This window comes from Drosophila busckii, chromosome X, assembly GCF_011750605.1.
Source record: "Drosophila busckii strain San Diego stock center, stock number 13000-0081.31 chromosome X, ASM1175060v1, whole genome shotgun sequence".
Taxonomy (NCBI): Eukaryota; Metazoa; Arthropoda; class Insecta; order Diptera; family Drosophilidae; genus Drosophila; species Drosophila busckii.
Window position 1 is genome coordinate 18,688,560 of NC_046608.1, and position 25,733 is coordinate 18,714,292.

Genomic DNA, 25,733 nt, shown 5'->3' on the forward strand with positions numbered 1-25,733 from the left:
GCTGCATAGCTCAGCCGACTGTTGCAACTGTAGCCCCTGCCCCCTCTTGAGTTTTTGCACTCCTATGCATATCCATGAGATTGCAGCATTGCCAAGTTCAACGATAAACGTTTCACACACAAACTTACGCACAAGTTTTATTTATTTATTTATTTCTCGCTCATTTTGTTTTTTTTTTTTTCAAACCTTAGCGCTTATCATTTATTTGCGCCAAAAAGAACTAAAAGTCACACCGCCACCGCATCCGTCTTAAATTAAAAGCTTTTTGTCACAACAGCAACAACAACAACAATAAAAAAAAAAATAAAATAAATAAATCAACAGTCCAGCCATAAGTAACAACCACAAAATACTTTCGTATATGCCGCCACAGCTTAACAGTACCTCAAAATATTTTCAATACACACACACACACACGCGCATAATTAACGCGCGTTTAATGACAACAATGTGTGTATATTGTTCAGTTGCCTGTGTGTGTGCGTTAGCTTGCAACAGCTTGTGGCAAGCACTTAACGTGCAACGTGACAGCATCAGCATCTTTTGTTATTAATATTGCAACTGCTGCTGCTGCAGCCACAAGAACGTTGAGCGTTGAATTTTGCAGCAGGCCACATGTTGAATTTCCACGGAAATTTGAGAGCGCTCGCGAGCATCGCTTAACGCGCCCAAAAGTATGCTACTGCAAATATGTGCAGCTTCAATTAAATTATTAAAATGAGCATTAAAAATTAAATACACAACCAGTCATGCAATTAAATTAAATGCAATACAAACTATAAAACAATTGAATTATTTTGCCAGCAAGCTTCGCTGTTAAACTTTAATTAAGCTTAATAATAAATGCAATTAATTTTTTAAATTAAACTAAAGCTTACGATTATAAATAATTATAAAATAGTGCATAGTAATAGAGCATTTTGAAAATAATTGCAAACAAATTTTGGAATTAAATGCATAGTCTACTCGTATTCTTTTTAATTAATTCAAATAATTGCATACTTACTTGCAATTAAATAGTTTTTTAATTACTTTTGATAGTTGGGTAAATAGTATTATTATTATTTCATTGTTCATTATTGCATATTAATTGCAAATAATTTGCGTTTTATATTCGAATTAGTTTGAATAAGTTCAAATAATTTTGCAATATGCTTTTCAATTATTTGTAACTTAACTTAACTTAACGATTATGTTAAATAATTGAGCAAAAAGCAAAATAGTTATAATTGAAAAATTAGTGCAGCCTCCAAATAAAAACAAACTAATTTAATATAATTTAATTTAAATGGAGACTGCAAAGAAGTGAGTGAAGCATTAAATAAATTTTTAACAACTTTAATAAAAAGATGAGAAATTTGACTTTGCAAGAGTAATTGAAATTAATTTACTTAACAATTTTTAATAGAAACAGCAAATAAGTGAATCAAGCACTTAATAAATTGAACATAACTTTAATTATTATTACTATTATTAAAACAGTTAACGCTTTAGGTTGCCTTTGCATTTATATTTGCAACTCAATGTTGCAAGCGCCGATCGAGCATAATTTGTATGCATATGTGTGTGTGTGTTTTTCTATTTGGCTTTGATTTGTGGCACGTTTTTTGTGTTCTTGATTTATTTGTTGCCAGTTTGGAGTTTCAGTTTCAGTTGCAGCTTTTGTGCTCCCCAAAAGTTTCGTCAACCAGGCAACAAAAGTTTCATTTTGGCCATCTTGCTTGCATTGTTGTTTGCTTGTGTCGATTTCGATTGCCAGTTTTTAGCCGATTACACATAAGGCAGAGCTAGAGCGAGATGGCAATAGTTGAGCTGAGCTGGGGTGTGGGGGGCAGACTTTGTTGCAAGCTTGCGCTTTGTTGCGTTGTTGCGCTTGCGCCGCATGTTGCGCAATCTTTTGTTGCAACAACAACAACAACAGCTAAACGCAACTGTTGCCAGTTGACGTTGCAAGCTATTGCATTTTCATTATAATTTTGTATTGTTGTTGCGCTTTGCTGTGTGTTTAGTTTTCCAATATGTTTTATGTGCATTTCGAAAATCGCGCATTTTGCACTCAATTTGCTGCTGCTGTTGCAAGCGCCGCGGCATTTTGCTCTAAATGCAATTGCCCCACAGCAACCACAGACGGACAGACAGACAGACAGACATATATTTATTTATTACTCATAAGCAGCGATGAGCAGTGCGCTCTCTCCATCTATCGCCATCTCTTTCTCACATCTGTTTTTATAAGCTCAAGCTCAGCTGCTTTTTGCAATTGGTTGCACTTTTTTATGCAACTGCAACTGCATCTATATAGACTATATGTTGCTACTAACTTAAGTGGCGGGTTGTACCCAAATAAAAATACTGAGATTATGCCCAACAGTTTACCCATCATCAAAAGTACAGTGCACGCTCGCTAATAAGCAACTATAGCTCACTGGCTCTTGTCACATTTAATTATAGGCGTAATTTGTCATAATTTTCTTGATCACTGAGACGACATTAAATTAATAATTATATAATAAAATGTAGTTCAAATATTTTGGTATGCCAAACAAATAAAATATAGAAAATTTAAATATACAAAAATTTTTAAAATAAAAATTATTTAAAAACATAAGCAAAACTTGGTTGTAACAAAAACTAGATAAATAAAAATGCAATTTAAATATAACATAATTTAGAATAAAAAAAAAAGCTAGCTAAATGAAAACGCATTTGAAATAAAATAATAAAAAGAGGAAAAAAATGTGGCTTAATAAAAACGCATTTAAAACAAAAATTTAATAACAAAAATTAAAGTAAGTTAAAAAATTATACTGCAGCATATTTAAATTAAAATGTAACTTGTTTTTATATGTAGCCAAAACTTAGGAGTACTTTGTTTTATATTTTATTTATATAAAAAAAGAACAACATATTTAATAATTTTATTTTAGCATATTTTTATAAATTTAAAAAAAAAACAAAATATTTAATAATTTTATTTTAAAATATTTTTTATTTTTATTGAATTGAATACAAATCAATATTTGGCTTGAAGGCAAAGTCTAAATATTTTTTTTTTCACTCTGCTCTGCGTTATTTAATTAATTTGCAGCAAGATCTGTGAATATATATAACATATATACTTAGCTATCAGTTAGTTGAAGTCTCTGTAGTCTGCTTACTGTTGCACTGTTAATTGTTTACTAGCTCTAAACTTGCTTAGTTATATATCATGCAGTTATAATTGAAAATGAAATAGAAGTTGTTGAAGTTCTGTTGTTAGTTTAGATAAGCAAAAGTTTCAAAAGCAGCCAGCGCCAGCTTAATTAAGCTTCAGTTTACAACACTCGTTTGTCTTTTCACATATTTTTTATTTATTGTTTTTTACAAGCTCAGCAAAAAGAGCTTGTTACTTGTAGCATTTAACAATAAATTGAAACGTACTTACAACTTGCAGGCGCTAAGCTGCAAAAAGCGCATGAGTCAGCAGCTAAAAAGTGAGAGAGAGAGAGAGAGAGAGAGAGAGTAAGCTAGAGCGGTAGCTGCGTAGGTGTTGTAGAATTTTTGCAATTTTTATAAGCAAAATGCATAATTTGTGACTGTGAAATGTGACATTTGGCACATTTTGTGTTCAATTGTTTAATGTTAATTGCATTTAATTATCACGGCTGACATGTCTGCAAGACGTGCTGCAATGACAACAACAATTTGCGAATGTTTAAAAGCATAACAAAGGCCATTAGAGCTAAGAGAGCAGCAGTAATTAAGTAAATGTGAGTAAAGCGCTGCCAGTTTGATATTAATATTGTCAGTTCGTCAGTTTGTCAGTTTGCCAGTTTGTCTGTGCTGTGCTAACGTTTGTTGCTGCTGCTTTTTGCTTTTGCACACATTGATTTACAACAATTTTTGTTGTCAATTCAGCTCAGCCGCATGTTGCATGTTGCAACATCAGAGATTGGGCATTTTCGCATTGTTGCCGCATTGTTTGGTTGCTGAGATTTTTCTCCTCCACTCTCTCTCTCTCTCTCTCTTCCTCTCTTTCTCTCTTTTTGCTCTCGCAGGGATAACAACGTTATCAGCAGTCTACTGACCAAAAATGGAGCACAAATCAAAATGTAGTTGGGTGTTGTATTGCAATAACTCCGCTACGTACATTCTCAGCTGTCCGCCGTACTGACTGCCCGCCTGCCTACCGTTACGACTCTGTTTCTGTTTCTGTTTCTGTTTCTCTTGCCTGTTTGTGCACAAAATGCACAAAATAGCATCAAAACGTAACGAAAAGAACTCGAACACAAAAAATTACAAGCGCAGTACAAAAATGTGAGATGAGCCAACAAATTTGATGAGTGTGTGTAAACTTTTGAGCACGACTGTAGGCTATGATATGCTGTTTGTTAACATGCTTCAGTTAACAGACTGCTGTTAAGTTTCTATGTTAGATGTTATCCTTTCTTTCTTATTTGCTTCAGCTCTTTATTTTATTTCCGCTTTCTGTTTCAATCTTGTTGCTGTTAGCGTTGCTGTTATTAACATGCTGCTATTGTTAACAGACTGCTGTTAAATTGAATCCAATTTTTATGCTTTTATGCGTATTTGCTTCAGCTCTTAATTTTTTAGTTTACCGCTTTCTGTTTCATTCAATCAATTGCTAGCTGCTGTTAACATTAGCTGCTGCTAGGCGCGTTGAGGTTACTAACATGCTGCTGGTAAATCTATTTCTTGGCGTTCTATGATGTTTTGTTTCTTTCTTTTTTGTTTGTTTCAGCTTCTCTGATCTCAAATTCAATCAATAGCTTACGCTATGCTGTTGTTAGCAGACTGCTGTTAGGCACACTGTTATTCAGAGTCTGTTGTTAAATCTGTAAAGCAAATTTGTTCCTTTCCCTAGCTTTCCATATATATTTTTGCCTCAGTCATTCTCTGAATTCTATTTCAATCAATAAATATGTTACCCTTAGCAGCTCTTAACAGTCTGCTGTTAACTCTTTTAATTTGCTTTTATTCTGTCTCTCTTGTTTGCTTCAGTTTTTCTTCATATACGCAACTCTTTTGCTTACTCTTTACTCTGTTCACTGTTGTTAACATGCTGCTCTTATCGCACACTGTTGCTAACAGTCTGCTGTTAAATTTACTTTTAAATCTGTAACAAAGCAGTTTTAAAACTCTCGCTTGCTGCAGCTCTGCAGCTCTAACTGTTCTAGTTGCCTTGCCATACTCAACGTTTAGCATCATCGATATGCCTTACGTTTTATAGTGTAGGGTATGTGCTGTTAACATTTGAATTTTCATTTGAGAGTTGAAGCTGGGGCGCTTTTAAAAACGAATTGGCAGCGAGGCAAGAATGGAGTAGAAAAACAGCAAATGAAAATATGTGCAGCATTAATTTCAACGTTACTGCACAATCAGAGCGCGCTTCACACACAGACACTGACACACACACACAGACACACACATACATACATGCAAACAGAGAGTGGAAGTTTTGGCATTTTGGGGGTTGGTTAAGGGGTTCGCCTTTATGCTGAGGCTGACTGACTGACTGACTGACTAAGTGAACGAGCGAATTGTGTGGGTGGCTTCATTTTTTTGTTTTTCGTGGGTGGGTTGTGGGTTTTGGGGCACTGAGTGCTCTGCACATGCAATATACACAATCAAAATTCCATTCTGTGTCATGCTCAGCTTGTGCATCGCATACGCTACATAGCGCAAAAGAGAGATAGAGATAGTGGGAGAGAGAGAGAGAGAGTGGGATATAGATATGGTTAGCTCTGTGTACTTGGCTCTTGTCTGTATTGTCCGCTTGGCCAGCAGGCAGTCATTCATTCAGTTAGTCATTCAGCCAAGCATTTAGTCAGTCAGTCAACCAGGCAAACTGTCTAGCTGCCAGACAGACAGACAGACAGCCAGCCAGCCTGCCTGCCTATTTGGCTTACGGCTTTGCGTTTTCCCCTAGTTTTGCACATTGTTTGGCCGAAAAATCAGGGGATAGCCAAAATACGTGTACAAGAAGAAGAAGAAGAAGCAGCAGGCATGGCAGAACTGAGAGCTAAAATTCCATTGTTGCGGCGTTATAAACAAAATTTGCATTCCATTCTATAGACACACACACACACACATATATATTTACTATAAAGCATTTATATACTATATATAAATATGTGTTTGTATATGGCTTTTGGCATTTTCACTTGTCTTTGCTTCGTTCCATTTCGTTTCGTTTCAAGTTAAATCAATTGCTGCTGCTGCTGCCTTTGGCTAAAGAAATGCAAAAAATTAAACAACAAATTTCATCATATATAGGCTACTTTATAGATATCAATCAAAATAATACTACTACATACACTTTTAGTATATTGAGCAACTCCAAAGTGCATAGCATAGCGCGATCAGCTGAAGTGCGTCTGTATGAGCAGCAAGATCTTAGAAATTTAACAGCTTATCAGACAGTTATAGCTAAAAGTAAATTTCTAAGCAGTAGAAATTTGTTAAAATGTTATAAAACACTTTTAAATATTTACAAAAACGCCAAAACGTCTGTATGAGCAGCAAGATCTCAGCATATGTCTTTAATATTTATAAAAATTACATAGCATAGAGCAAACAGCTGAAGTGCGGCTGTATGAGCAGCAATATCTTAGAAATTTATCAATTTATCAGACAGTTATAGCTACTATATGCAAATTGAACAAAAGCAAATTAATAAGCTGCAGCAATTTTGATAAGTTTTACTTAAATAGTTGCAAAAACTTCAAAGGTTCGACTGTATGAGCAGCAAGATCTCTTCAATATTTATAAAAACTGCAAAGTGAGCGATCAGCTGAAGTTCGACTGTATGAGCAGCAAGATCTTAGACATATTGAACAGTTATAGCTACTATATAAAAAGCTGTCTAAGCTGCAGCAATTTGTATTAACATGCGACAAAAACTGCAAATGATCGATCAACTGACTGTATGAGCAGCAAGATCTGAGCATATATCTATTGCAGCGACTGTCTGGACTGACAGCTGTTGTGGCACATGTTGGTGGCAAGTGCACTGCGGGTGTGTGGGTGGGGGGTTGAAACTGTCAGCAGTTGACCAAAAATCAAAATGCGATTGCAACAGTTTGACTTTGGCATTGGGCACTGCTGTTGCTGCTGCTGCTTCTTTGATATGTGAATTCCGCTTGTGGGCGCATGAGTTTGCAATTTGTTGTTGCTGCTGTTGCTGCGGCTGCGACTGTTGCAATCAAACTGGGGCCAGAGAGCGTGCAATGCTCATTGTTGTTAATTTAAATGTCGACACAAAGCCCAGCAATGACCAAAAACTCCCACTGACCATTACCAAGAGCTTCAGAGTGCCATTGCCACTGCCACTGCCACTTGCCACTGCCACTCGTTGTGGGGTGTGTTTCGACAGTTGGGACTGGGACTGGGACTGGGAGTGGGACTGGCAGTCAGTCGGACATGTTGGCTGCACATGTTAATTAACAATTTTGTTTGAATTCCAATTTGAGTTGAAATGTTTGAGGCTGTTTCGACTGTCAAAAGGAGGCAAGCGGCGCAGCCAGCCAGTCAGCAATGCATCCATCTATCCATGTATGTGTGTGTGTGTGTGGGTTGCAGCTATGCATATTGGCATTTGACTTTGAGCCATGTACTGTTCATTTCCAGACATATGTATTTTGTATTAAGCGTACTGCTGCACTGGCGCACGTGGCGTATGCTTATTAAATACATTGCTCATACGCAGGATGCAGCCAGCAACTTCGCATTGCCTTTTGCAAACACACACGGCTTGAAATAAATGTTTATCCCTTTTTTTTGCGAGAGTATGCAAAACATTTCTTCCACGCCCATAACGCCCGTTTATTTCATTGCAGCTGCAGCAGCGTCTGTTGTTATTATTGTTGTTGTTGTTGTTGTTGCTGCAACATATACATACATATGTATTGTATTTGCATTTGCGTGGTTTGCGCAATAAATAAAATGGACACTCATTCTCTCACTCGTTGTTGCTGTTTTATTTTTTTTTTTTTGTTTCTGTTTTTTTGCGTGGAATTTCACTGAGCTCGTAATTAACTTCATAATTAAATTGCTCAAATGAACCCGTCCACTTTTATTCGTTTTGCGGTTCTCTCTTCATCTGCATAAATACACGCGCATAAGTGTTAATGTGTGTGTGTGTGTGTGTCGGTGTGTTAGTTGGCCAGAGAGATTATCGACTTGCATAGTTGCTAACATAAATATAAATATAACGTTAGTTTGATTTGTTTAACAAATGGTTATGCTTTACTATTTGTTGTAAGCAGTATTGACATATTGATAGTTAGCATTGCTTGCTCTGTTGTTGTGTTATCGATACTATCGATAAAACACATATGCTATGCATATTTACCAATATCAACAAGTTTGCATTAATGCTAGCTATATATAAATATTTATGCAAGTAGTGTTAGCTGCGCTGTTATCGATACTATCGATATAATCATTTGCTGTTGCTTTCTTTACTAAATTATACAACACTACACATAGTTTTATAGAGTAAATGCAAACTGCATACATCAATGCACACACAGAAAAGTTTTGCCATGACAATTTCAACCAAACCAAACCTCCCCCAATCCCCCGCTCTGTTCTTGGTTTGTCCATCTCGTTTTAACTCATTTGCAACTGTGTGCATGAGCATTGAAGTGCAAATTTGTATTAAAATACTTTGTGCAAATGATTGCGGCTTGTGTGTGTGTGTGTGTGTGTTTCTGTGTGTGTGCAAATTTGAACTGTATAAACGTCAACGAGCTATCCACATCGAACGGCGTCTGCTTATGACACTTGACATTACACCGCACATTACAAATGGTCGAAGCACTCAAAGCACGTAGCACACGAAGCGACGAGCCACAGCAGGGATACCTACTTATAGCTACCACCCAACCACCCACCCACCCAACGATTGTATACTTAGCCCATTGAGTGCGTTCAGAGTAGTTAAAGAAATCTTATTAATGTTGTGACGCCTGCTTTAGTTATAAATAGCGCAAAGGCTTTAATTTGTTTTAATGCTTTTTTTTGTTGTTGTTGTTGTTGTTGTTGTTGTTGTTGTTGCTGCTGCCCCATATGTTGTATTATATAATAAATGAGCATTAAGAAACCGCAGCCCCAGGCATAAGAAGCAGCGAGCAGAGACGCTAAAAACCACAGATAAGCAACGTACACAAATATTTTTGCATAATTCAAGGCAAAATAATTCAATAAGCAAATCGAATGCAATAAAAACACACGCACACACGTTTCATACAATAATATACTATATAGCGGCGTCTATATAGATAGATATACAGTACGTTGGCTTAGTGTGCTGACACAGTCTGGGAGCAATTTATAGTAGCAGCTGCTATAAATTAGATGAAGTAAATTTGAAAAGCTTATGCAGCTAAATTTATATAAAAGCTAAAGGCCTTAATGCAATATTAACTTATATTATTGTTAAATTTATAAAAAATTAATTTAGATAAACTGCTACGCGTCGATCGAAAAGAAAAAACCAATTCATATTAACTTATTATTGAATAATTTATAACAAATTAATTTATATAAACTGCTGCTGGTGCTCGAAACAAAAGAAAAAACGCATGCATATAAATTTATATTATTTTTATAATTAAAAAAAAATTAATTCTTTTCTTCTTTTTTATTTTATAAGCTGCTTGTCATAGTTTGCTTTACAAAACTTTAAAATTTGAATTGCAATCACAAATTTAAATTGCAAACAAAATTTGCAAAGCAACAATTAAAACTTAGAACTAATGTATATGTACAAAATGCAATGCAACAACTAGCAAACTCAAAGAAAGTTAATTAGTGTTATGCAGATTAATAATGAAATGCAGCTTAATGGATTTTTCTAATTGGCAAGCAAACAAAGTGAAAACATTGAGCCAGCAGCAACTTGGCAATCAATTTTGCCAATTAATAAAATGTAATAGTTAAGCAAAAGCATAAAGTGTGCAATGAGCTTGATGAGCAGTTTACAGTTCATAAAACATAACGCACGTTTATATATATAAATACATATGAGCAGATCGGTTTTAATAAAGAGCAAGGCAAGTCACAGTTGTTACATACATGTGTGTGTATGTGTGTGTGTGTGTGTGTGTGTCGTTGCGACACAGATACTCACAATGCGTGGGCGTTCACATAATAGCCATAATCATCAACAACGGACCTGCGCCTGCTGCTCCAACGACGACATCGACGAGCAGTGGAGCCAACAGTGGGTTTGGGCAGGAGTGTGGGAATTGCAAATGCATAGATCATGGCATGCTTATGCATAAACTATTGTGAAACTTTCGTATACCCTAAAAAATATTTGCGCACATTTATGTTTCAACTTGCGCGCGCCCACACTCAGTTTACTTTAGAGTATATCCTAGCTTAAGTTGTAACAATTTGTTGGTTCGCCCACGTTGCCAACTTTGCCTCGCATTATGTACATGCATTAATAATATACACATGTGTATATATATATATATCTATATATTTATCTAGATCTAGCTCTAGCTCTCTGTATATCTCTATTGCTGACACAGCCAGAAGAGCGCGCATTTTATTTTTAGATAATTGCTCTTCCTCTTCACATTTGGCGTCGATCCAAAAGGAAAAACAAATTCAAGACGCTTGTTTTTATTTGATTTTTTTTTTTTTGCAAAAACAGCAAATGAATTAGAAAAACAAGCGTGCAAACAATTTGTAGGCAGCCCAACTAGCAGTTACACTTTATTTATTTTAATAGACAGCTCCACTCAATTGCTAGCACAACTTGCTTATACCCTGCGCCTGCAAAATATAAAGTGTATCTAAAAATTATAAGCGTAATAAGCAAGCAAAAAAAAAAGCTCACAAATGAAACGAGAGCGCAATTGTGCGCTCTACATATATGTATATTTATATATATCTGTATATAGCTTAATACAGTTGTAAATTGCAGAGTTTTGTTGAATTTTATGCAAATTGCAAGACTTTTGATAAGATTTATTGCTATTATTATTATATTTATTATTAAAAAAGTCTACGCGACAAGCATTATCTACAAAATCTAATCTAATTGGCCAGCAAGCTGATTGCCAGCGCGATATATGTATATATAATTTATATAGACTAGACTAATGATTGACCGTTCAACATGGCGGCTGCGCAATATCCTGGAAATTGCACGCATTTCAAAAAGAACTCAGCAATGCCCTGCAAAAGCAAATTGTTTATAAAACAATTATATAAATTATATATTTTATGCTTACGCGACAACAGCCCAAACGACATTGTGTCAAAAGATATGCCCATATATAACAAAAGGCGCCCACTAGCGCCACCAGCAAGGATACGCTTATCAAAAGGATAAACCAAAAGATATACCACAGTGGATTTCGCATTGCTCTTGCAGTCTGCAGTGCCTAAGTACTGACTACAAACTAAATGGAGTGTCTAATCAGCTAACAACAACGACTGAAGAGCTCAAGACCTCAAAAGCCGAGAGCGTATAATTTGTCTGATTAGAAAACTCAATGAAATTGAAAGCTAAATTGGATAAGATTGTGGAGCGAGCAGACGACGGCTGCAAAATGTGCAAAGCACCCTTTAGTATTGAATAGATTACACCAACAGTCGCATTGGTGAAGTCAATTTTAAATCACCAATCAATAGTAAATGCAGCTTTGCCTTGTTGCTCATTATAATAAATTAATCTCTTAAATGTTTGAATGAAATAGCATTGCGCTAAATTGGCGATAACCTTTAATGCTTATTTCAGCTTAAAAGTCCCTTGGGAAATATTTTTTCCAATATATATATTGTTTTTTTTTTCATTCTAAAGCAAAAGTACCCGCTTATTATATTTAATTACAAATACATTTTGTTTACTAAGCAAATGTTTAACTTAGGGGAATAGAAATATATAGAGAGCTCTAACGTTCAAAACAAGTTAAGCAATTTTCTTAAAATTAAACAAAATTCTTTAATAAAGAAAATTAAGTTGGCTTTCAGAGCAAAGAAATAAGGCTTGAGCTATAATTCGTAGAATTGGTGAATTAATTCCAAGCAGCTATAAATCTGCAATAGCAACCGTTGGTGAACTGCATGAATTTCAACAACAAGGTACAACAATTGCTAGCGTACGTACTAAAGGGCCAAGCGAAACTAATCGGATTGTTGAATTAATTCCTTGATTTCAAGCATACTAAAGTTGAAATGTTAACACATTAGCTAAGCTATAAAGCTTCAATAGCAAGCGTTGGTGAACTGCATGAATTTCAACAACAAATTTCAAAAAGGAGCAAGCGAAAATAATCGAATTGGTGAATTAATTGTTTGATTCCAAGCATACTGAAGTTGAAATGGGAACGCATTGGTGAACTGCATAATTTTCAACAACAAAATTCAACAATTGCTAACGTATGTATTAAGGGGGCAAGCGAAACTAATCGAATTGGTGAATTAATTGCTTGATTTCAACCAACGCATTGGTGAACTGCATGAATTTCAACAACAAAGTACAACAATTTCTATCGTACGTACTAAAGGGTCTATCAAAACTAATCGTAGCTGCTTGACTTAGCAGTCTAACTTTAGTTTCTACACACAAAAATTCAACAATTTGCAACACCAACAATATAAAATCCCGAAGCTACAAACATGACTGAGAAGCGTTTCTTCAAAGTGACCGAACCCAGTGCGGATGCCATGAAGGCGGCCTCGTTTATGCAGCGTCTATTTCGCCGGCAAGTGTTCAGCCACGCGGATTTGGGCAAATGGAAGCGCTCGCGTGCGCACAATGATCTGATCGCTTATATAAATAATACGAGCACCGCTATACAGGGCTATGGACTGCGCGATGGCTACAAGATCAGCAGGCAAATGCTGAAGCTGTGCGGCGTGCTGAAGTGGCTGGACAAACTGCTGCAGGTGCATTATCCGCTGGCCAATGCCGGCAAGCTGATGCGCTGTGGGGCCAGCAGCAATCCCATGGAGCAGCTGGAGTCGACGGCATCGCTGACGCGCAAATGCTACGACGCCTATCAGGGGTGGATGAAGCAAATGCATGAGCAGCTGTTCGGCATGCTGGAGCAGCAGGTGCGTCCGCATTGCAGGCACATCAATGAGCTGGCCCACTATCTAATGCGCAGCTTTGGCAATGCCAAGAGCAATGAGTTCAATAGCAAGCATGAGCTAATGTTTGTGCTATTCCTATGTGCGCTGTTCAAGACGCGCATACTGCATGCGGAGGACACAGTGGCGGCGGCGCTGCTGCTTTACCAGCGCTATTTGGAGCTAGTGCGTCGCCTAATACTTTTCTATCGCTTACCTAGTGGACTGGAGCCGGATCTGAATTGCATAGATGAGCGCTATGTGGTTGCCTATATATGGGGCACTGCGCAGCTCGCACGCTATGCGCCCTTCGAGCCGCCGCAGTCGCAGCTGCCGCAGATTATGTCCGAGCATGCGGACAACTTTATGCTGCTGAGCAGTTTGCAGTATTTGCAGAAGCAGCAGCTGGGACTGCCCATCACTGAGTATAGCTATCAGCTCTGGTGCGTGCTCAGCCAGCCCAACTGGCCTGCGGCTTATGCGTGCCTAATGCAAAACTATATGAAGTGCATGCTCAATGATTTGCAGCTAATGAAGGATGTTCTATTTTGTGATGTCATCAGCTTTGAGCCGCTGCCGGCGGAGACGCTAACGCAGGCGTGTCTAGGCGAACGCGCTAAGCGTGGCTACAAACCAAGCAGCAGCAGCAGCAGCAGCAGCAGCAGCAGCGAACAGTCTGGCGAGGAGGAGCAGCAGCAGCCACCTGCGCACCATGCAACGTTCGTGTTGGAGCAGGACGATGAGCTGCTGCCGCTGCTGCCACCTGTGCCCGCTCATATTGCACTCAATGCTCACATACTAACCGCTCGCCAGCACTCGACGCAATCCAGCAGTGAGCTGGAGCCGCCCGAAATGCTGCGTCGCTCACGACTGACGACCAAAAGTTTGCATCATGATTCGCTTATTGTTACGTATACGGCTACGCATAATTCGGAGTTTGATATGACCTCGGCCGAGGATGCGTACATCACTAATCTGGATGTGCAGCTGGGCATACAGGAGAGCGATGAGAGTTCCAGCAGCAGCAGCTCCATGTTCAGCGTCTAAGCGCATATATATTATATATATTCCTATAGCTGTCGGCTCTGTCAATATAACAAGCATACACACATAATTACAATTAAGTCTCAATAACTACAGCACTTGTGTGTGTGTGTGTGTGTGTGTGTGTCTCGCTCGCACGCTCTATATCCATTTCGCTTTAGCACTTGATTTGCAGCTGTTTTTTACGCTTTTTTTTCTCTGGCAATGTTTGCTTGTCTGATTGTGCGACAACAAATGATTCAGTTGGTCTTTAACTGGAACTTATTAATTTCTATACAAACAGATAGAACATGCGTTTGTTTGTATATTCTTCTGTATGTGTGTGTGTGTGCCTCTTGTCTCACGCAACTTGTATTACTAAAGCGTACACCCTCTTTAGAAAATTTCTATGCTGGGGTCGCTTGTGCGTAACACTCTTTTTTTTTCAAATTGAACTGAACATTTTTTTTTAGCAAAGTGAAAGGATTTCCAAATAAACAAATTAAATCAAGAAATAAAGCGACAAATTCCATATTTTGCTATACTATATAAATGGTTATTTGATTGATTGATTGAAATAAATCAATTTTAACTATTATCTTTTGAAAAAAAATTATTACATAAGAATTAGCTTAGCGGTTTTATCTAAAATGAGCAAATTTCTCAATTTTAATGCAAAATATTTGACAACGTTTAAGGGTTGATTTAAAATGTCAAAAATTTAAATGAAATGAAAAATTTAAATGAATTTTAACCAATATCTTTTGATTTAAAGAATTAAATAAGAATTAGTTTAGCGGTTTTAACTAAAATCAGCAAATTTCTGCAACTTATTTTTCAATTTGAATGCAAAAGATTTGCAAAATTCTATTACACAAATTGAGTTTAAGACTTAATTTGAAATTTTAAAAATTTAAATGAAATAAAAAATTGAAATGAATTTTAACCATTTTTATTTGATTTAAAGAACAAAAATTATTAAATAAGAATTATCTAAAATTAGCACATTTCTGTAACTTATTTTTCAAATTTAATGCAAAGTTCTATACTAATTTGAAATTTAAAAAAAATAAATGTTTAGAACAAGACTGTGTATTAAATAATAATGCATATGTCTTTTATTATGTTTTCTATTCATATAACATATGTCAATATACGATTTGGTAATATCCTAGTGCGAATATATTGCAATTAAAGCAACTTAGTGCTAGAATTAAGCTTTTCATGCTCAGCTGAGCTAAGTGGGCGGCACTTTCTATACAAATTAATTGCATATAGGCATTATATAATGTTTCCCATTGAAATTACAGCATGTAGAGCTAGTCGTGTTGCCTATAATGGCTGCCACTATTACTATTATTATTATTAATGTTATTATTATATGTACTTGCTGTTGATATAGACAGTGCTATTGTTATTGTTATTATGGTATTGCCTCTGTCATTGTCGCTTGGCTGTTGCCGCTGCTGAAGAGCAAGAGCAACAGCAACAGCAACAGCAACAGCAAAATCGAGAATCATAAAGTGAAGTGAAGTTCATAAAGAGCCAGCTCATCATTGTTGTGGCAGCTGACAATCTACAAGCGCTTACATATGTACATACAATTGTACATACCAAGTAATGTGTGCATATGTGTGTGTAGCTACGCACTCTGCTTGACGTTCTGTCTACAATTAATTTTCTTATTATTTATTTACGCTTGTTTGCTGTTTTGCTATTTTTGCTGATTTAGCATGAGGCAAATTTTTATGGCTTGTAGTTAAAGTTTAAATAAATAAATGCGCACAAAGGATGCATATATATACCGTTAGTTTACGTACAGTCTCATTATTAGAAAATACGACAGGTGACAAATTGAATGCAACGTTGCAAGCTTACAAAATACAAAAGCAGCACAATCTAACTGTAAATAGACGCAGCTCTGTGTCAACGAGTCATACAACAACAACAATAACTAAATGATAAAAAAAAACCCAACAAAAACCAGTTACACACGCTGCTGCTGGCAGCGCGAACGCTTGTGATGAGAATAGAAATTTTGGTAAGAAAGCGCGTTTGAAGTGTTATTGGCCATTTAAAGAGCCAAACAACAGAGCGACGGCAGTATAAATAAGCTTCACTGTACGTACACAAGTGTATAATGCATATGTGTGCGTGTGACAGTAATTCCAACGTCAGCAATTGGCGCGCAGTAGTCGTGTCTCCACTGTTGCCTGCTACTGTTATTCGTTGTTGTTGTTGTTGTTGTTGTCAGTTGAACGCACACTCATGTTGAAAATATTTCAACAATGCTGTTAACTAACAGCGCGTTGCGGCTAACAGTGCGTTAGCTTTTGCTGCTGTAAAGAGCGCCACTGTTAAGCGAGAGAGACAGAGAGCTCGCGCACGCTCTCTTAGCTACTCTTATACACACATGCAAATGTTAAGTTGAGCGCGCTGGCGCTGTGTCTCCAAATGTGTGTATGTGTGTGTATGTGTGTGTTTGTGTTTGGGGAAGGGGGTCTGAAATTTAAAAGAAAAGTAAATTAAAAACTTGTTCCTTTCTAAGGCATAAAGCGACAAGATCAAACGCCTTTTTTATGTTTATATACGCGGCCGCTTGCATTCACCCAACCAACAGTTGGTCAACTAACTGTGCCCCCACCGCCCGCCCGCCGTAACAACAAGCTTTTTGTCAGCCAAAGGCATTGCACATGTTAATGCACAAACATACAGACAAAACATTAAGCAAACCAATAAACATAGCAAATACAATACTTATACTTTCACACATGTACAAGTGTATGTTTGTGTGTGTGTGTTTGTATCTAGTAGTTATTAAACTTGCTTGCTTACTTTGCTCTCGCATGTGTGTGTGTGTATTTTTTATAGGAAAAGTTCTCCCAAGTTTAACATACGATTCTATTGTATTCTAACAAATGATTACCACTTCATTTTAATTTGTCCCAGTCATCAAATTTACCCATTCATTTAATTGCCAACTAATCAGATAAATCAAACTATATATGTATGTATGTGTGTGTGTGTGTGTGTGTGTAACTATATGAGATCATGCGAGTTTGACAATCTCTGTGCTGCATAAATTATGAATAGAAGCAACTATGTTTATACAGCTGAATGACTAACTTGACTAATAAAAATATTTAAAAATATATAGCTGTTAAAATGTTAATGCAGTTTTTTGCATATATGTATAAATACATATGTGTGGTGTGTGTATATTTGTGTGCTTAGTTCAGCTAACAGCTTTTCCGCAGACATCTTTAGCCTGTTGCTTGTTTTCCTTCATTTTTGGCTACAGCTGCAAAAAGTTAAGACGCTGCCCAACCCACTGTAGCCCATGTACATACAAAAGCCGCCTGGTACTTTAGTTTTCTTTATAAACAATACACATATGTATGTACATAGATATATGCATATATATATGTATGCATGCATGTATAGAAGGCATCGCTTGTCTCTGTTGTGTTCTTCTACTATGTATGTGCCCTGGGCACGCAGCTCGAGCCAACAAGTGAGCAAAAATCGAGCGCAAAGTAAACGAGCGGCTAACAGCGCTCTCTGTATTAGTCACACACACACACACATACAAATGTAACGCAGGGCATACAAAGATTGAAGAGCGCAAGAGTGCGAGAGCTCTTTGCTTTGGTTTTGGTTTTACTTGTTTCATTTTTTTTTCTTATAGTTTTTTCTTGTTGTTTTTCTGCTTTTTCATGCCTTTAACTGTTTGCGTGTGTGTGTGTGTGTGTGTGTAAGTTGGGGCTTGATCGCATTGTGCGGTTGTGGTTGTCATCGTTTGTGTTAGCAAACTGGCAGAGACCACGAACCACACGGACCCAGAGCCAGCCAGAGCCAGAGCCAGTCAAACAGGCAGCAACAAGCCCAAAAAGCCAGTCTGGGCCACAAGCAGCGCGGTCCAAGGGCCGGGCAAAGAGAGTGTGGCGAAGAGCGAGCACGAGCACACGAGGCGAGCGAACATAACAAAACGAGCGACCAACTGAGTGTCTCGTCGTCGGGTTCTTTTTGATTCAGATTCGGATTCAGTCGATGAGTTTCTCTCGCTTCTGCGCGTAGCGTGCTTCGCAGTGTTTCCGCGATTTTTTCGTTGTCGTCATCGTTTGCTTGCTTTTAAAATAAAAACCCCTACACACACACACACACCCCAAGCCCCCCGCCCGTCCCGCCGCGTGTCAGCCACACAGCAACAACACCCGCCGAGCATCGCCAAATCGCCTTACGTGCGTTCGTATGCGTGCGTCTCTGTGTGTGTGTGTAAATAAATAAATATTATAAATACTATCTGTTAGTTTTTGCTGTAATTTTTTGTTTTTATTTTGTTTCAGTGCAAGGCATTTGTGTTATTCTGTGCAATTGAAAGAAAAATATAGCAAAGCAAAAGTTTTGATATTTAGCTGTGTGCCTAGCATGTGTGTGTGTGTGTGTATGCCGCTTGTTTTTTTGCACATGTGTGTGTGTGCGATACTATTAAACAACGCCTACGCGATCAACAACAATACATATAGCTAGCTATATGTAAAGATTTCATTCAATATTACATACAAATGTATGCATGTGTGTGTATGCCTAATGTCTCCAACTACACACATACAAATGCACTGCGTGCAAAAGTAAAACAAGCCAAAGACACTCTCAATGCGTGGTTGGCATCAACAACAACAACAACACTCAGAGCACTTTTTTGAGCAAAAGCTTTAATTAAGGCAAGCGCGCTTCTTGTTCGTGTTGTGTTGTTTTTTTTTTGCCTTTTCTTTTGCTCTTTAATAATTCTGCTCTCGCAGTTGTTGCCTGCTGCACCTTTTTTCCATTGAAAGACACGCATACATACAAAGACTGCGCGACAGCAAAGCTTACACACTTGCTAGACACACACACATGTAAAGAGAGTGAGAGACAAGAGCAAAGCGCGCGCGTCGTTTAAAAGATCTGCTCAACTCCAATTGGCCCCAGGCCCCATATGCATACATACAAACAAACATACACACACACAGCGGCTAGTAGTAGTACATCTTGGATTTCATAAATCTTTGCAAATTTATTTTTTCTAGGCTGCGTGCAAACTATTTGAAAAACAAAACAAAAAGTGCTTTCAAACAACAACAACAACAACACACACACACATGTGTGCTTGTTTGTGTGTGTGTGCAGCGTGTTAAGCGTTATCAAATGCTGATAATTTGATAACCAACACCAACACCACCAAAAAAAAAGTAAAAAGTGTGAACAACAGTTAACAGTTTATAATTAAAAAGCAAGTGTAACAAGTGCATTTCATAGCTATCTCTATGTATGCGTATGTGTGTGTGTGACATCAGCATCCCAATTAGAAGCACAAACATACAAACACACACACACAAGTAAAACTGGCTGCATGAAAAACATTACCAGCTCAAGCACTTGCAGCACGGGGCTGCTGCAATTGCAGAACAATCTCAGCAACAGCGAATTGGACGTCGCTGTTGTTGGCAAACCAGAAGCAGGTGCGTTATTTACACATAAATACAAATACAAATACATATACACAAGCTTCTTTAAACTGTCTTTTTTACTTTGCTGACTTTGCCTTTTCTTTACTCGTTTGATACACTTTGTTATATTTGAGGCAATGGGCGAGTGCGCCGTATCGAAGCTGTGCTGCAAATACGTAACCAGTTAATAGTAAACTATATGAAGCAGTGGAACTTATATTATTTTTGTTATGAGCAGCACTTAAATCCCAACTAATTTTTATGCATAAAGAGTTCTTTAAAATTCTGTCAGAATAAACAAATGTAGTTTAAACTACAGATTTATCTTTAAGCTAGAAAAATGCATTCAATTTAAAGCAAATTAACTAAACTGTGAAACTAAAAAGCTTTTAGAGTTGGGGCAATAAATAGTTTCTGCCTATTAGAACAAAGTGTATTTGCTAGTTGCGCTGGCCTGCCAATTTAAGCAGCGCACTTGGCTCTTAACTAGAACAACAACTTGCGAAAACATAGCAACAATTAGTGCTGCTTAGTTGTTTTTTTTTTTTTTTTTTATACATTGTTAAAGAGTTCAGAGTCCGCGCGTAATTTGCCAAATAAGTAAGCGTTGATAAGCGTTTACGCACAAGTACAAGTAAAAATATATTTTTATTTTATCTAAAGATTAACTATGACAATAAAATGGAAAACAAGCGCTTAATATGCGTAGTTAACAAATGAAATTCATTGAAATGGAAATTACCACCAACTGCTTTCGCCAGAATGAAAATGCAGCTGCCCGACTGATCGAGATTTATTATGTAAAAATGTCCTGCACCTGGAGCAGAGTGAGAGTGAGCTGTTGTTGTTGATTGGTGTGTGTGTGTTTTACAGCTTGATCAGGTTGCGTTACAATTGAATTTGCGCATTAAGTGCGTATGCGCTCTTTTGCTCGCTCTCTTTCTCTGTCTAACAGTTACTCTTGTGTTCTAAAATCAAGTCAAGAGCGTTGACAAAGATACAGCAGCCCAAAAGTAACAACAACAGCGGCAGCTATACTGGTTTTTACTTATGTGTATGTGTGTGTGTGTGTGTGTGTGACTTTCAAGGTGTGCGTGTGTCTATTGAAGCAAGTCAAAGACAACAACAATAGCTGCTAGTCACATATACAGGCATGCATGCGTGTGTGTGTGTGTGCAGGGGTTCAGAGAACTCGATCTCCAATATAAGTCCCGTCTTGCGCAATGTGTGTGTTTGTTTTGCTGCTGTGTCCTGCACTCGCTCTCTTCGACTGTTACTGTTAACTTAACAGGGGCCTGTTAGGCAAAATTAATGTCCAGCAGCAGCAATAGGCAAAGCACAACACAGTCAATCAGCTTAAATTTGTGCATATATAAATATTTATACATATGTACAGATACATATATGTATGACTTTGAGTTGTACTTGTGTGTGTGTGTGTGTGTGTGTATGGATTTCTAGCAGGCGAAACAAAAAGTTGTCCTACCAGTTTTGTTTTTGTTGTTTCTCTTTTCTACATTTGTTGTTGTTGTTATTGTTATTGCTGTTTCTTCTGCTGTGTTTTTGGGGCCATTCTTTTTTTTTGTCGTATATGCATGTATCTGTATCTGTAGCTGCGACTGTTGTTGATACAGCGCTCTATATATTACTACTGCCCATGCAAGACAAGCCCAAGACTTAGCTTGATACACGCAGCGAATTTGATTTGAAGCCCCCCACCACTTTGCTCTTTATTATGCAATATAACAATATTACATACATATATATACAACATATATATGTATATATATATTTATAATTCTATTTTGTGCTGTCTCGCTTTTGTTTTTCGCGCAATCATCAGCGTTTTTCGCGTTTCTTCACTCAGTTAACAGCATCGCCTTTGCCACGAGACATCAGTCATTTGCACCTAGGAGCAGCAGCAATAGGGCAGGCAGGCAGGCAGGCAGGCAGGGACGGGTGGGGGGCACAACGTCTTTTATCTTGCGCTAGTCGCAGCAATCAGCAAAACCAGTTTCCAACATTGAACGCCCCTTCCCTGCCCGCCCCACGCCACTTTCTTCAATTTCTTGCTATTGCTGCAATCAGCAACGACAGCCAGGCGGCAAGAAGTTTTCAATCAAACAACATTGCAAAAAAAAAAAAAACTATAGAAAAAAAACGAACTTCAACAAATGGGTGCTAAATTGTTATTGTTGTTGCCCCTTTTGCTTCGTTCTGATTTTATTGCTTGTTTGTCTATAATTGATCAGCTTGATTTTCAGCGCCATTAAGCAGCTTCAACGAAAGCAAATGTTCTCGAAATCTAAAACTAAATCTAAAACTTTCCCCTTGTTAATAGTAGTATATGCAAATGGACTATATGTAAATCAGTTGACGTTAAGTTCAACTTAATTAAATAGATTTATTAATGAATTGCATAAATTAACAATATATTTGACAATTTATGCGCAGCGCACAGTGGTTCTGTTTAAACTCGTTTTTTTTGTTGCTTCAAGTTTTGTATATGAATCACAATTAATTGAATTTTGTGTATTAATTATTGCATAACATTTATGAAGATTTTGTCGCCTGTGCGCGCAGCCCCCCGCGGCCCAAGCAATAATATATTTACCCAAAGCGCCATTTCACAGATCGATCATATGTGAGAAAACACCCACAAGAGAGAGCAAAGAGAGCGACACTTACATATGTGCTGCATGCAAATCAATTGCACTTTACGTTCTCTTGAGCAGCGCTCGCTCTCACTCAGTTAGTCAGTCAGTCACTGCAGCTGGTTTTAGTAGTTGCTCTCGCTCTCTTTTGGCAGTCAATTTGCTGTGTTTTGTGTTCTGCTTTTTTTTTTTTGCAAAGTACGTGACTTGCTTTGCACTTCCTGTTTCATTTTCGTTTGGCCGGAGAAATGTTGCCAATTATTTAAAAGTGTGCGCCAGCCGAATAAAATGCACACAAATAATAAACGTGCATATATATGTATATATGTAACTGTATTTGTGTGTGTGCGCTAAATTTTGTAGATTTGCCAAAGTTAGAATAATCACACTTGACAAACGGCAATTGAAAAGCTTGATGGCTGCGCTGCTGCTTCGCTGCCGCTACGCCGCGTTGGTCCAAAGAGAAATCAGTGTATAGAGACAGACGTCAACGCACGACGACGCATTCAAATACTAAATGGGAAGCGTCGTAATCCACTCGAAATCGAAAAGTCGTCAGGCCAGACACTGATGCGACGGCGGCGACCAACGGCAAAATGCCATGTGTACTATAAGTAAGCATGTGTGTGTGTGTGCGTGTATGTAAAGTGCGCTGAGAGAGGAGGAGCAGGCGCGAGTGTGTGTGGGAGCAATAGAGCGGGCACCTGTCTGAGTCATGCGTGTAATTTTAAACACTATGCCGCTGCCGAGACCTTAGTCAATGAGCATTAAGCGGCGTGCGCGCCAAAGCACAAAGCGCTCAATCGCAAAAACATTGCTCAACTGCAGGCAGTTGCACTCGCTCTCGCTCTCGCTCTCGCTCTTGAGTGCACACAGCTGTTGTTGTTGTTGTTTTTGAGGCTCGCGCGCTGCTGCACAGTGTGCATAAATATGAAATGCAAGTGTTTAATTTTGAATAGCACGTGACGTCTCTGAGAATTTTAGCTTATGACGCACATTAGGTTGGCATTAGCTAAGCTTACGTGTTAAAAAATAAAGTCAGTTGACTTAGTCATTGTGTTATCAATAATGCCAATTGTTAATCGCATGACATTTGGTCTAAAGCGCGAGCAAAGAAAGCCAAACCGGTTAAGAATCGTTTTTATTTTATATATATTTAATTTGATTGTTTTTTTGCATTTAAACTGGTTTACATTTAATGCACAGCTGCTAACGTAAATTTATTTTAATTCAGTGTGCGTTGTTGTTGTTGCTCGGGGCTCTCTTAAGCTTAAAGAGCGCAGTCGACAGTAATTGTTGTGCAAGGAGCTGCTGCTGCTGCCTGTGCTTAAACCACTGTGCGCAGTCTCAGTTGCAGTTGCAGTTGCAGTTGCAGTCGCTGTCGCAGTCACTGTCTCGGGCTGCTGCTGCTGCTGCGATTCTCTGGCGGCAGCAACAAAGCCGAGCTGCGCCCGCTGGGGCTTATCTTTGGGCGGCGCCAGACAGAACGGCATCAGATTGCCAAAGCATAAATGCCGCAGCAGATGGAACTGGCTGAGCACCTCATTGCGGTACATGTCGTAGAGTCCGTGGTATATTTTGGGCCAGGACGAGAGAGTGACCATGCCCCAGAGCAGATTCGAGTGCTCGTTAAAGTTGCCCTCCTTGCTGCTGGCCACATAAGCAACGCAGCCAGCCAGCAAATAGTTGCTGCTCTCCTGCGTATACAGCGCCGGCTGCAGCAGCTGCTTGGGCGCAAAGGGTGCGCGATAGCTGAGCTGAGCGGCGCCCCAAAGGAACGCCACAAACTGATAGTCATCAATCGAATAGCAGTACTGACTGCCCGCCGGCTTTAGGCCAAACTGCTGCTGCAGTCGCCGCACAAAGCACAAATAGCGGCCAAAGAGCAGCAGCGCTGCGGCCGGCACATCGCTGGACTGCAGCACATTGGCGCGAAAGAGCGCGCAGAGAAAAAAGACAAAGCTCAGCTCGTGGCCCGTGCCGTAGTCGATGCGCGTGCAATTGCCAAAGCTGCCGGCCAAATATTGCGCCAGTTCATTGACATGCCCACACTTGTTGGCGGGCAGCGCCTGCTCCACCAGGTTGAAAATGCTGCGCAGCATATGACGCGACCAATTGCGATATGATTCACCTGCACCCGGACGCAACGAGTCCGTATGCTGATACGGCCGTGTGCTGTACGTTGGCGTGTGCATTGCCGTCATCAGCACTTGCAGTCGATCGAAAATGCTGCAGAGCCGCTCCATGGTCTCGCTCACTGCATAGCCGCTGTCCCGCTCCGCCGTGCTCAATCCTTGTATGGCCGTCGCCGTGCGATTGATGTACGACAGCAGCTCGTTGTATGCCACCGAATTGTGCCACAGCACAGTGTCCGACTCTTTGCGCACGCGCAACATCACGCCAAAGTCCGGCTGACTAAAGTACGAGGACACTCTGGCCTCCAGTTTGTTGTGCGCGTCCTTCATTTCGCTCATTATTAGATTTTTATTTTATAAACGTGTGTGTGTGTGTGTGTGTGTGTGTGTGTGTTAAACAAATGTATTTAAATTACGCTTGCTGTGCTTTAAATTAATTTATAACTCAGCTTAAGCTCAAACTGTTATTCCCATATACATTGCTTTTCACTATAAATTTACTAATAATTTCTTTTGTTTACTATCAATCAATACGATATATTTTCATTGTCGTGACGTTCAACGGGCTTTTTGCTTAATCCGTGCTTAATCCCGCCTGTTAAACAAGCGCGTTTTTCCCGCTTTCCATTTTCATAAAAAGCACGGGAATTTTTGAAAAGCGTAGATGGAAAACGATTTAAATTTAAATTTAATTACATTAAACTCAATTATTAATTTGATTTATGCAATTGCCATAGGCTCAGTTGTTAAATAAATAAATAAATACTTGTAAATTTAAATGCTGCTACAATTTATTTTTAAATAAATAATAATTCAATACTTTTCAAAAAATTATTAATTAAATATTAGCAACATTTTATTATGTTTATTTTTATTCAACATTTAAGCACATTTATTTTATTAATTATATTAATTATATTAATATTTATTTTATTACAATATATGAAATTATTATTATAAATTTTAATTTAATTTAGTTTTGTGCCACTTTAACTTAAGTATTGTTTTCAATATTTGCAGTTTAATTTTGCTAACTTATGAAATTTAATTGAATTTTGTTTGCTTGCTTTAGTTTTTTTTATAGTTATTTGTGCTATGCTTTAATAGTTGCTTTGATCTGTGTCCTAACCTGTTATGAGACTATGGCTATGGCCCTTGGTCAACAAGGGGTTAAAAGTGCGGCCATCCCTATGCGCTTGGCAATGCTTTCAAGCGTTCAGACATCTGAGATAATTGCATTTTACTTTTTTCAAGTGTTCATAATGCACACGCATGGACACACACACACACATACATATGTATATATATATATATATATATATGGATAGATGCTGAAC

At 38.2% G+C, this 25,733-nt stretch overlaps 2 protein-coding genes across 9 annotated transcripts in view; one reads left to right on the plus strand and one right to left on the minus strand.

The window, feature by feature from the left end:
• LOC108606538 (protein scalloped) overlaps positions 1-25,733 on the plus strand; it is a 48,699-nt gene that overhangs the window by 7,549 nt on the left and 15,417 nt on the right. For 4 of the 8 annotated variants that reach the window (XM_017996726.1, XM_017996727.1, XM_017996730.1 and 1 more), the window contains exon 1: positions 19,219-19,619. The exons of 3 other annotated variants lie outside the window; for them this stretch is intronic. In XM_017996726.1, coding sequence (XP_017852215.1) covers positions 19,511-19,619 — 109 coding nt within the window. In that variant the 5' untranslated portion in view covers positions 19,219-19,510. Of the gene's footprint in view, positions 1-19,218; positions 19,620-22,628; positions 22,876-25,733 lie in introns of those variants that run through there. One more of the 8 variants, XM_017996728.1, reaches the window with a different exon arrangement.
• On the minus strand, positions 23,435-24,785 carry LOC108606540 (serine/threonine-protein phosphatase 2A activator). The gene has a single exon (XM_017996732.1). The coding sequence runs from the start codon at positions 24,733-24,735 to the stop codon at positions 23,482-23,484; it is 1,254 nt and encodes a 417-aa protein (XP_017852221.1). The 5' UTR covers positions 24,736-24,785; the 3' UTR covers positions 23,435-23,481.

Bases quoted from the DNA above. Each gene is read 5' to 3' on its own strand.
- LOC108606540 (XM_017996732.1), bottom strand. From the start codon at position 24,735: ATGAGCGAAATGAAGGACGCGCACAACAAACTGGAGGCCAGAGTGTCC.